This window comes from Miniopterus schreibersii (assembly GCF_964146895.1).
Source record: "Miniopterus schreibersii genome assembly, chromosome: X".
Taxonomy (NCBI): domain Eukaryota; kingdom Metazoa; phylum Chordata; class Mammalia; order Chiroptera; family Miniopteridae; genus Miniopterus; species Miniopterus schreibersii.
Window position 1 is genome coordinate 69,428,340 of NC_138104.1, and position 12,973 is coordinate 69,441,312.

General features: G+C 36.5%; 1 protein-coding gene across 1 annotated transcript in view; it reads right to left on the minus strand.

Moving 5' to 3' along the window:
• The window catches only part of F8 (coagulation factor VIII), a 159,184-nt gene that overhangs the window by 126,471 nt on the left and 19,740 nt on the right, over nucleotides 1–12,973 (minus strand). The window contains exons 2-3 of the mRNA XM_081124883.1: nucleotides 3,833–3,954; nucleotides 1,006–1,128 (exon numbers count right to left, since the gene is read on the minus strand). Of these exons, the coding sequence (XP_080981009.1) occupies nucleotides 1,006–1,128; nucleotides 3,833–3,954 (245 nt within the window). The remainder of the gene's footprint in view (nucleotides 1–1,005; nucleotides 1,129–3,832; nucleotides 3,955–12,973) is intronic.

Genomic DNA, 12,973 nt, shown 5'->3' on the forward strand with positions numbered 1-12,973 from the left:
TGGTGGGAATGCAGACTGGTGCAACCACTATGGAAAACAGTATGGAGGTTCCTCAAAAAATTAAAAATGGAACTGCCTTTTGACCCAGTGATTCCACTCCTAGGAATATATCCTAAGAATCCTGAAACACTAATCAGAAAGAATATATGTACCCCGATGTTCATAGCAGCACAGTTTACAATAGCTAAGATCTGGAAACAGCCCAACTGCCCATCAGTAGCTGAGTGGATTAAAAAGCTGTGGGACATTTACACCATGGAATACTACACAGCTATAAAGAAGAAGAATCTCATACCCTTTGGGACAGTATGGGTGGACTTGGAGAAAATTATGCTAAGTGAAATAAGCCAGGCAGAGAAAGAAAAACATCATATGATCTTGCTTATATGTGGAATCTAAAGAACTTAATAAACTGATGAAAGAATAGATTCAATGACATGGAAGCATAGATCAGACTGATGAATGTCAGAAGGATGGAGGAGGGGGGGTGGAGGGGAGAGAGTAACCAAAGAATTTATATGCATATATGCACAACCCAAGGACTCAGAGAATGGTGGGGAGAGGCACTGGGGAGGGGGATGGGATGGGGTGGAATGGGTCATTGGGGAGAAAAACGGACATCTGTAATATTTTAAACAAAAACAAAATTTTAAAAAAAGGAAATCAGGGAGAGGGGTAGGAGAGGAAATATCTGTAAAGTCAGAATCTAAAAAAGGAGAAGGAAAATTCTGTTTCAACTTTATAGCATGAGTCTTGATTCCTCTCTATGTAGTTTCTTGGGCATAAGAAAGCAAATGAAGTGGCAATTTTAGGATCTTTAACCTGGCTCCCCATACAGAGGATCAAATCAAAACTTTGGGGATTAGACTAAAATGAGAATGTTCTTAACTTCATGAAATGGGCATAGGTTTGAATTCTAACTCTAGTATTCACTAGTTGCATGACCTTATACTCAAAACTCTTCTATCTCTAGATGACAAGATGATAGGAGGACATTTGACTCACCTTCAGAAGCTTTCCAGTAGGATATACCAACAGCATGAAGACTGACAGCATGAGAAGCCATGTTCTTAAGTGTAATGACTATGGTGTCATATACCTCAGCCCGGATGGTAGGACCCAGCAGACCTGCAAGAATGAGATGGTCCCCAAAGGTCACTTGGAGGGTGGTACCCAAGAAAACCTGTTGTTATGAAAGTTATGGTCAAAGTCATGGTGGAGAAGCATGCCCCTGTGATTATTGAAAAAAAGTGGTAGTTAAATGAGTGAATGTAGAAACTGTTCTCACCAGCTCAACCTCATGGTTATTCTGAGGACAGAGTTCTGGCAATTTATTCAATGCATTCATTCATTTAACTAATACTAGTTGAGTTCCTGTTATATTCTAGAAACTGTCATAGGCAGTGGAGATGTAGTAATGAATAAGACATATCATGGAGATTACATTTGAGAGACATTAAGCAGATAAAAAAATACAAAAGAGCCCGGCCCAGCGTGGCTCAGCGGTTGAGCGTCGACCTAGGATCCAGGCGATCGGGGTTCGATTCCCTGTCAGGGCACATGCCCGAGTTGTGGGCTCAATCAATGACTCTCTCATCATTGATGTTTCTATCTCTCTCTCCCTCTCCTTTCCTCTCTGAAATCAATAAAGATATATTAAAAAAATAAATAAATAAAAAAACCAAAAAAACAAAAGATAATTAAAAATATATATATATATCTTTATCGATTTCAGAGAGAGGAAGGGAGAGGGAGAGGGAGAGATAGAAACATCAATGATGAGAGAGTCATTGATCGAGCCCACAACCCGGGCATGTGCCCTGACCGGGAATCGAACCCCAATCGCCTGGATCCTAGGTTGACGCTCAACCGCTGAGCCACGCCTGGCCGGGCAAAAGATAATTTCAGGTTGTTATAAACAAGACTTGCTGATGGATTGGATGCTGGAGATAGAAAAAAAAGAGAGGATCTAGGGTTGATTCGTGTGATTTTGGCTTGTGCAACTAGTGGTCAGGCAATGACAGAAAACTAAGAGGAGCTCTGGCTAGTGTGGCTCAGTGGGTTGAGCATCATCCCATGCACCAAAAGGTTGCCAGTTTGAGTCTTGGTCAGGGCACATGCCCAGGTTGCTGGAGGCAGCCAATCAATGCTTCATTCTCACATCAATGATTCTCTCTCTCCCTCTTCTTTCCTCTCTCTCTAAAATAATCAATAAAAAAAATCTTTAAAAAGAAAAAAACTAAGAGGAAAATCAAGACTTCTGATTTATAGACATGTTAAATATAAGACATCTACAAATGGTTTATTGAATAAACTGGATTTAATGGGATGAAAACATGAAATAGCTTTATTTTTCATAGTTTTTAATTGGATTAGGTGTAATTTTCCTTCTTGCACTTTGAACAGTCCCAAAAATTTTCCAGTAACCTTTCCAGTAACACAAATTAGCAGTATCATTTTTAAGTACTAATAAGTCCAGTCTAGTCTAATATCAAACTTTTGATCACTCCTGCAATTTAAGGGTAACTCCTTTTTCCAGCTAAGTTGTGACAGGCACAGAAATCTTAACGGAAAAAGATTGTTTGTTTGGTACTTTCACTGCTTTTTCACTTTCGTCTCCTAATCCTCCTACCCCACTCACCTTACTGCCTCTGGACCCTCTAAGATTGGAGCTAGTGGGAAAAGAGCAGGGCTGAAAAATGAGGCATGATGACAAGATCTTTCTTAGAAGGAGCAGTGGCAAAGTGGTTTTGATACCCTCTAGCTGTGGCATATGTCAAAATTCTGGCTCTTTCTTAGGGAACTTATATGAGTTCTTTGGAGATTCTCTCCTTTCAAATATATGTACATCCCACTCTACTACTTCCTGGCATGAGATATGTCTTCTCCAGTTGTCACTTGTACTTCCCCTCTCAGTTTCTGCTTCTGGCAGTACAATCACATATAACTTTTTTTCTGTTGGGGTCGCCTAGCCCTGAAAGGAAGACCTCTCAGAGAGGGTCTTCTTGATACAAGTCTTGTCTTATGACATTCCTGGCCTCACACCTAATAGTAGAAGTGCAGTTAGCTTCTGCTATAGCCTACTTTCCTTATTATGCCATCACAAGAAGTTCCCCTAAGACTCTGGCCTTGAAAGATTTTCCAGATAAAAACCAGGCACTAGTTAGTGTCTCCTAAACTCCAGAAGTCCATTTCAAGTCTTCTAAGTAATTCTCCGAAAGCCTCCCCAACTATAGCTTGAAATGAAGGGGAGGCCTCCCTTCCTCCATGGGGCAGGGGATATACAAAATACAAAAAATGTTTTCCAAGGAAATCCTCAAATCTAACTCTGTTTTAAGTTCCTAGAATTTTATATATAGGCTGGAGGTACATGATGGGCAAAGGGTTACAGAACCAATTTTCGACCACTATCTGAATGAACAAGTCTCAAATAGGTGGGCTGATATCCCTCTTTAGAATTTGGGGATATTTGTCACCTATAATTTTTAGCAATAATTCTAAGGTTGAAAATGTCTCATCTTAACATCTTGTTACATGCTTATTTGATATCTAAGTGAAAGTATCAAGCAAGCAGTCTGAACTGAAGATATAAACTTGGGAGTTATTAGAGATGATATTTTAAAGCTATGAGACTGAACAAGATTATCTAGGGATTGAAGGTAGAGAGAAAATAAAATAAACCAAGTTCAAGACCCATGGCACTCTAATATCTAGAGAAAAAGCAGAGGAGAGTCCAACATAAAAGATTGAGAACATTCAGCCAGTGTATTTCCCTGAGAGGTGGTAGTAGATACACAATTTTATAATAAACAATCAATACTGTTTTCATTACCCATCCATGGTGGCCTGGGCTTGGCAATGTTGAAAAGGTGATCTGTGAACTCTACAAAGATAGTCTTTTTGTACATAACTGAGGTGTTGAAGGGATAAGATCTTGGCATTCCAGGAGGAAACCTGTGTAAAGAAATTAAAAAGTCATATGATAAGATAAATCATAAAATTGATACCCATACACTGCTTCAGCCAAAAAATCCTTTGCCAAAGCAATAACTACAGTATCCTTCAATTTCATCTCTAAAACAGACTATAACTTCTATGTAAGTACCTTGTATTCAAATATTGTCTGTATATACCTAAAATTATACTTCCCTTCTTAGAGACACCAGAAATAAGGAATACCACAGAGAAAATTACCTTCCAATGAAGACTATGTATAATTGAGACCTACAGGTGCCAGGAGCTGTAATTTAGAGTCAATCCTCCATTAATGCTCATTCTTGTCTCTAGTCAGATACTCCCAATTATCCATTTATTTGTGGATCAACTACTAAATCAGAAATTTTATAATTAATTTTGTAAATGTTCCCAAAATGTTATCCTATGCCTCAGTTATTAAAACTCTTTTAGGTGAAGGCTGGTTCCCAACCTTTTCCTCTCTCCTTACCTGACAAGTTAGGTGGTTGTTTCCTGGGGCCCAGTTTAGGTTGAGTAATCAAAAGGACCAACGCAAATCCTAGTGAAGAAGGCCCCAGGTGAACTGGTAGAAAATACAGAGTGGTTGAAGGTGACTATTTCCACTCACTAGTTTTCATGTGCTAATTATTTTTGCACCCTATGAAGTAGTTCTGCAGTTTTCTATATGCCATAGAGAACCTCTCTTCCTGGCTTATGCTTCTGGACATCTAACTCTTTATCTCTCACCAGATTTTACCAATTGGTATTGTTTCAACAAGTCAAGGGAGTACAGGCACAAGGCATGGACATTTGGAGAATGAATACTCATGTGGAGAAAGCAAAGGCCCTGTCCTGGAAGAAAGCTTTCATGTGTAGATCCTTGTCTCCAAACCTCAAAAAAAATTGAGCACTCACTTCCCCCACAGCTGTATGCTCATTCACTTATAAACCATATACTACATGCCACTGTGCCATCACAAAACACATGCTAGAAATAAATACAAAAAACAAAAGGTTTTCAAAGATATATAATTAGATGTGGAGTGGATGTTGTTCCTGACGTCTTGTTGACCCTCAAGGGCTTTTGAAAAGCAGGAGATGTGACAGATGGAGGATAGCACAAATAAATGGTGATATGCTTGGTATGGGATACCACTGAAGAAAGAACCCCAAACATCAGCCAGTAAGACACATACACTCTTGTTACAAATGACAACAATAAAGATAAAGTAGGGGAAAAGAGAGGCAGCTTCTGAATGTGGATATTCGTATGTTTGGAGCAAAAGCCACACCATACCTAGGATTACCAGAATGTGAAATCAATAACAAGGCATCTGGCATTTATTGCTTACTTCTTTCTCAACCTTTTTCTGATATAACAAAAATATCAATGTTTATTTCAGGAGCAGCCACACCAGAAAATCATTAATTTTCATAAGAAAATTTGCTTTTTCTTATAAAGGCTTTAGTGGAAATGCTGAAGTAGAGAAGGAAAATACAATCTAAAAATTGTGAAAGTGGCAAAATTGGAAAATCAATGACCTACAGGGACTTAAATTTTTCCCCATTTTAAAAATTGTGGTAAGGCACATAGAAAATAAAATTTTCTATCTTAAACATTTTAAGTGTACTAAGCACATTAATATTGTTGTACAACAATCACCACCATTGACCTCCCTAACTCCTCTTATCTTGCAAACCTGAAATTCCATATCCATTTAATAGCAACTCTACATTCCCCACTCCCCTAAGCTCCTGAAACCAACATTCTACTTTTTGTCTCTGTGGTTCTGAATACTCTAAGTATCTCATATTATTAGAATCATATAGTATTTGTCTTTTTGTGACTGGCTTATTTTACTTAGCATAAAGTCCTCACAATTCATCCATTTTATAGCATGTCAGAATTCTCTTTCTTTTTAAGGCTGAATATTCCATTCTATGTATATACCACATTTTGTTTATCCATTCATCCATTGGTGGACACTTGGGTTGTTTCCATGTTTTAGTTATTAAGAATAATGCTGCTATAAACATGGTTTACAAATATATATTCAAGGTTCTGCTTTCAATTATTTTCAGTAAATACCCAGAAGTAGAGTTGATGGATCATATGGTAATTTTTTAAACTTTTTGAGAAACCACCAGACTGTTTTCTACAGTGGTTACACCATTTTATATTCTCACCAAGAGTACACAAGAATTCCAATTTCTTCACACCCTGTCAACACTTATTTTGTTTGTTTATTTTTTCTAAAATAGCCATCCTAATGGGTGTGAAGTGGTATCTCTTTTGTAGTTTTGACTTGAATTTCCCTAATGATTAGTGATATTGAGAATATTTTCATGTGCTTATTGGCCATTTCTATATCTTCTTTGGAGAAATGTCTACTCAAGCCCTTTGTCCATTTTTGAATAAGGTTGTTTGCTTTCTTGTTGTTGAGTTTTAAAGAGTTCTCTATTTATTCTGGACATTAATCCCTTGTCAAATATTTGATTTGCAAATATTTTCTCCCATTCTGTGAGTTCCTTTTTTATTCTCTTGATGGCATCTTATCATGCACAAAATTTTTATTAAGTTCAGTATGTCTATTTTAACACCCCATTGATATCAATGGATAAATCTTCCAATCAGAAAATCAACAAGAAAGTAGTGGCCTTAAATGACACACTAGATCAGATAGAGTTAATTGTTATCTTCAGAGAATTTCACCTCAAAGGAGCAGAATATACATTCTTTTCAAGTGCACATGGAACAATTTTAAGGTTAGATCACATGTTAGGACACAAAGCAAGTCTCACTAAGTTTAAGAAGATTGAAAGCATATCAAGCATCTTCTCTGATCATGTGGTATGAAACTGGAAATCAATCACAAGAAAAAAGCCTGAAAAACACATAAGACATGGAGGCTAAATAACATGTTGTTAAACAATGATTGGACTAACAATGAGATAAAAGAAGAAATCAAAATATACCTTGAAACAAACGAAAATGGGAACACAACAACCCAAAAGCTATGGGACACAGTGAAAGCATTCCTAAGAGGGAAATTCATAGCATTACAGGCCTATCTCAAGAAACAAGAAAATTTTCCAATAAATAATCTAACTTTACACTAAAAGGAACTTGAAAAAACAACAAACAAAGCCCAAAGTGAGTAGAAGGGAGGAAATAATAAAGATCAGAACAGAAATAAACTAAGTAGACTCTAAAAAAATACAAAAGATCAATGAAACCAAGAGCTTGTTCTTTGAAAAGATAAACAAGATTGACAAACCTTTAACAAGATGAGAGAGAGAGAGAGAGAGAAGCCAAATAAATAAAATCAGAAATGAAATAGGAGACGTAGCAATAGATACCACTGAAATACAAGGGATTGTAAAAAAATATATATTACAAATTGAACAACCTGGACAAAATAGAAAAATTCCTAGAAACATACAATCTTCCAAAACTAAATAAGGAAGAATAAGAGAATCTGAATAGACAGATTACTACTAGTAAAATCGAAGGAGTAATCAAAAACTCCCAACAACAAACAAAAGTCCTAGAATGGATGACTTCTCAGGTATTTTTTACCAAATATTCAAAGAAAGACTAACACCTATCCTTCTCAATCTATTCCAAAAAATTCAAGAGGAGGGAAGACTCCCAAGCTTATTTTATGAGGCCAGCATTATCCTAATTCCAAAATCAGATAAAGAGGATACAAAGAAAGAAAATTACAATCCAATATCTCTGATGAACATAGATGCTAAAATCTTCAACAAAATATTAGCAAACTAGATCCAGCAACACATTAAAAAGATCATACACCATGATCAAGTGGGATTTATTCCGGGGATGCAAGGTTGGTACAATATCCACAAATCAATAAACGTGATACACCAAATAAACAAAATGAAGGACAAGAAAACCCACATGATCATATCCATAGATGCAGAAAAAGCATTTGATAAAATCCAGCACTCATTTATGATAAAAAAAACAAAAACCACCTCTCATCAAAGTGAGAATAGAAGGAACATACCTCAATGTAATAAAGGCCATATATGATAAAACCACAGGTAATATCATACACCATGGGCAAAAACCACAAGCGTTTCTGTTAAGATGGGAAACAAAACATGGATGTCCGCATTCGCCACTTTTATTTGACATAGTACTGGAAGTCCTAGCCACAGTAATCAGACAACAAGAAGAAATAAAAGGCATCCAAATTGGAAAGGAAGAAGTAAAACTGCCATCATTTGCAGCTGACATGATACTGTATATAAACAATACTAAAGACTTTACCAAAAAAAATACTAGAACTGAGAAATGAATTCAGTGAAGAAGCAGGATACAAAATAAAGATAAATTAGTTGCGTTTTTATACACCGATAATGAACTATCAGAAAAGAAAACTTAGAAAACTCCATTCACAATTGCTTAAAAGGAATAAAATACCTAGCAATAAATTTAACCAAGAGTATAAAAGACCTGTACTCGGAAAAATATAAGACACTGAAGAAAGAAATTTAGGAAGCTACAAATAATTGGGAACATATACCGTGTTCATGGATAGGGAAATTAACATCATTAAAATGCCCATACTACCCAATACAATCTATAGATTCAATGCAATTCCCATCAAGATTCCAATGGTGTATTTCACAGAACAAGAACAAATATTCCCAAAATGTTTATGGAACCACAAAAGACCTCAAATAGCCACAGCAATCTTGAGAAAGAAGACTAAAGTTAGAAGAATCAAGCTACCTGATATCAAACTATACTACAAGGCCACTGTAATCAAAACAGCCTGGTACTGGCATAAAAACAGATATATAGATCAATGGGACAGAATAGAGCACCCAGAAGTAAACACATGCCTGTTCGGTCAATTAATATTTAACAAAGGAGGCAAGAACATACAATGAGGTAAGGACAGTCTATTTAATAAATGGTGCTGGGAAAATTTCACAGATACATGCAAAAAAATGATACTAGACCACCAAATTACACCACACACAAAAATAAACTCAAAATGAATTAAAGACTTAAATGTTAGATTGAAAATCATAAGAAAAAGACTTTGATGAGATTGAGTTAAGCAAGTTATCAGAAATGGAGTTGAGAGTATGGATGATGAAGATGTTAAAGGAACTTAAGGAGACACTTGATGATAAGATTGAGGACCTTAGTGAAAACATGAAAAAAAAAGAGATACATACCATAAATAAAACTCAGACAGAGACAAAGAATGCTGTATCTGATATCAAGAATACACTGGAAGGAATTAAAAGCAGGCTCAATGAAGCAGAGGATAGAATAAGTGACTTAGAAGACAAGGTAGAAAAAATCACTCAATCAGAGCAGCAAAAAGAAAAATCACTTAAAAAGCAGGAGGACAGTCTAAAGGAGCTTTGGGACAACAAGAAGCAAAACAACATTCGCATTATAGGAGTGCCAGAGGGGCAGGAAAGAGAGCAAGGGATAGAGAACTTGGTGGAGGAAATAATGACAGAAAACTTCCCTAGGCTGGCGAGGGAGAAAGCCACACAAGTTCAGGAAGCACAGAGGGTTCCAAACAGGAGGAGCACAAAGAGACACACTCCAAGACACATCATAATTAAAATGGCAAATGTCAAGGACAAAGAGAAAATATTCAGGGCTGCAAGAGAGAGACAAGCAGTGACCTACAAGGGAACCCCCATAAGGCTGACAGCTGATTTCTCAACAGAGACTCTTCAGGCCAGAAGGGAGTGGCATGAAGTTCTCAAAGTAATGAAAAGCAAGAACATGCAACCAAGATTGCTTTATCCAGCAAAGTTATCATTTAAAATGGAAGGTGAAATAAAGAGCTTCCCAGACAAAAAAAAAAAAAAAAGGTTAAGGAGTTCAGTACCACTAAACCAGCATTGCAAGAAATGCTAAAAGGACTGCTTTAAGAAAAAGAAGGAATAGTGAGAGAAAGGTACATCAACATAAAGGGGAAAAATGGCATTAAATAAGTTGATATCAGAAGTAACCTTAAATGTAAACGGATTAAATGATCCAATCAAAAGACATAGGGTAGCTGAATGGATAAGAAAACAGGACCCAAATATATGCTGTCTACAAGAGACCCACCTGAGAGTAAAAGACTCACACAGGCTAAAAGTGAAGGGATGGAGTAAAATATTCCAAGCAAATGGAAAGGAAAAGAAAGCTGGAGTAGCAATTCTTATTTCTGACAAAACAGACTTCAAAATAAAGACCATAACAAAGGGTTCAATCCAACAGTAGGAAATAACCCTTAAAAACATTTATGCACCCAATACAGGAGCACCTAAATATATAAAAATTTCTTGGGGGACTTTAAGGGGGAGATTGACAGCAACACAATCATAGTGGGGGACTTTAACACCCCACTGTCAGCATTGGACAGATCATTAAGACAAAAAAGGAACAGGGAAACACAGACCTTAAATGACTCACTAGACCTAATGGATTTAATTGACATTTACAGAACATTTCACCCCAAAGCAGCAGAATACACATTCATCTCAAGTGCACATGGAACATTCTCAAAAATAGACCACATGTTAGGGCACAAGGCAAGTCTCTACAAATATAAGAAGACTGAAACCATATCAAGCATCTTCTCAGATCGCAATGCCATGAAACTAGAAATCAACCAATATTAAAAAACTCAAAAATATTCAAACACATGGAGGCTAAATAGCATGTTATTAAACAATGAACAGGTTACCAATGAGATCAAGGAAGAAATCAAACACTTCATGGAAAGTAACAAAAATGAACAGACAACAACCCCAAACCTATGGGACACGGCGAAAGCAGTCCTGAGAGGAAAATTCATAGCATTAGAGGCCTATCTCAAGAAACAAGAAAAAGATCTAATGAACCATCTAACACAACAACTAAAAGAACTAGAACGAGAACAGCAAGAAAAGCCCCAAGGAAGTAGAAGGAAGGAAATAATAAAAATCAGAGCAGAGATTAATGACATAGAGACTGAAAAAACAATACAAAAAATCAATGAAACCAAGAGCTGGTTCCTTGAAAAGGTAAATAAGATTGATGCACCTTTAGCCAGACTCACTAAGAAACAAAGAGAGAGGGCCCAAATAAATAAAATCAGAAATGAAAGAGGCGATATAACAACTGACCCAACAGAAATACAAAGGATTGTAAGAAAATATTATGAGCAACCATATGCCAACAAATTGGACAACATGGGTGAAACGGACAAATTCCTAGAAGCATACAACCTTCCAAAGCTGAATCAAGAAGAGGCAGAAAACCTGAATAGGCCGATAACAACTAATGAAATTGAAGCAGTAATCAAAAAACTCCCAGCAAACAAAAGTCCTGGCACAGATGGATTTGCAGGAGAGTTTTACCAAACATTCAAAGAAGAATTAACCCCTATCCTATTCAAACTATTCCAGAAAATTTAAGAGGAGGGAAAACTCCCAAACTCTTTTCATGAGGCCAGCATCATCCTAATCCCAAAACCAGATAAAGACACTACAAAGAAAGAAAATTACAGGCCAATATCCCTGATGAACATAGATGCTAAAATCCTCACTAAAATACTAGCAAACCGGATCCAGCAATACATTAAAAAGATCACACATCAGGAACAAGTGGGATTTATTTCGGAGATGCAACGCTGGTTCAGCATCTGAAAATCAATGAATGTGATACATCACATAAACAAAATGAAGGACAAAAATCATATGATTATATCAATAGGCTCAGAAAAAGCATTCTACAAAATGCAGCATCCATTTCTAACAAAAACTCTCAGCAAAGTGTGAATAGATGGATCATACCTCAACATAGTAAAGGCCATATATGACAGACCTACAGCCACCATCATACTCAATAGGCAAAAACTAAGACCATTTCCCTTAAAATCAGGAACAAGACAGGGGTGTCCACTTTCATCACTCTTATTCAACATAGTACTGGAAGGTCTAGCCACAGCCATCAGACAGTAAGAAAACATAAAAGGTATCCAAATTGGAAAGAAGGAATTAAAACTGTCATTATTTGCAGATAACATGATATTGTACATAGAAAACCCTAAAGACTCCATCAAAGTACTACTAGATTTGATAAACGAATTTGGCAAGGTAGCTGAATACAAAATAAACATCCAGAAATCAATGGCATTTTTATACATCAACAATGAACTCTCAGAAAGAGAAACTAAAAAAGCAATACCATTTACCATTGCAACTAAAAAAGTAAGATACCTAGGAATAAACTTAACCAAGGATGTAAAAGTCTTGTACTCAGAAAACTACGTGACACTGAAAAAAGAAATAGAGGAAGGTTTAAACAAGTGGAAGAAGATATCATGCTCATGGATTGGAAGAATTAATATCATTAAAATGTCTATACTACCCAAAGCAATTTATAAATTTAATGCAATTCCTATGAAAATACCAATAGCATATTTCACAGACCTCGAACAAACATTTCAAAAATTTATATGGAACCAAAAAAGACCCCGAATAGCTGCAGCCATCTTGAGAAAAAAGAACAGAGTGGGAGGGATCACATTACCAGACTTCAAACTGTATTACAAAGCCACTGTAATCAAAACGGCCTGGTATTGGCACAACAACAGGCATATAGATCAATGGAACAGAACAGAGACCCCAGAAATAGAGTCAAGCCATTATGGTCAGTTAATATTTGACAAAGGAGGCAAGAGTATCCAATGGAGTAAGGACAGTCTCTTCAACAAGTGGTGCTGGGAAAACTGTACAGATACGTGCAAAAGAATGAAACTAGACCACCAACTTTCACCATACACAAAAATAAACTCAAAATGGATAAAAGAGTTAAATGTAAGTCATGAAACCATAAAAATCCTGGAAGAAAACATAGGCAGTAAAGTCACAGACATCTCACGTAGTGGACTTTTCACTGATACATCTCCTAGGGCAAGAGAAACAAAGGAAAAAATAAACATATGGACTACATCAAACTAAAAAGCTTCTGCACAGCAAAAGA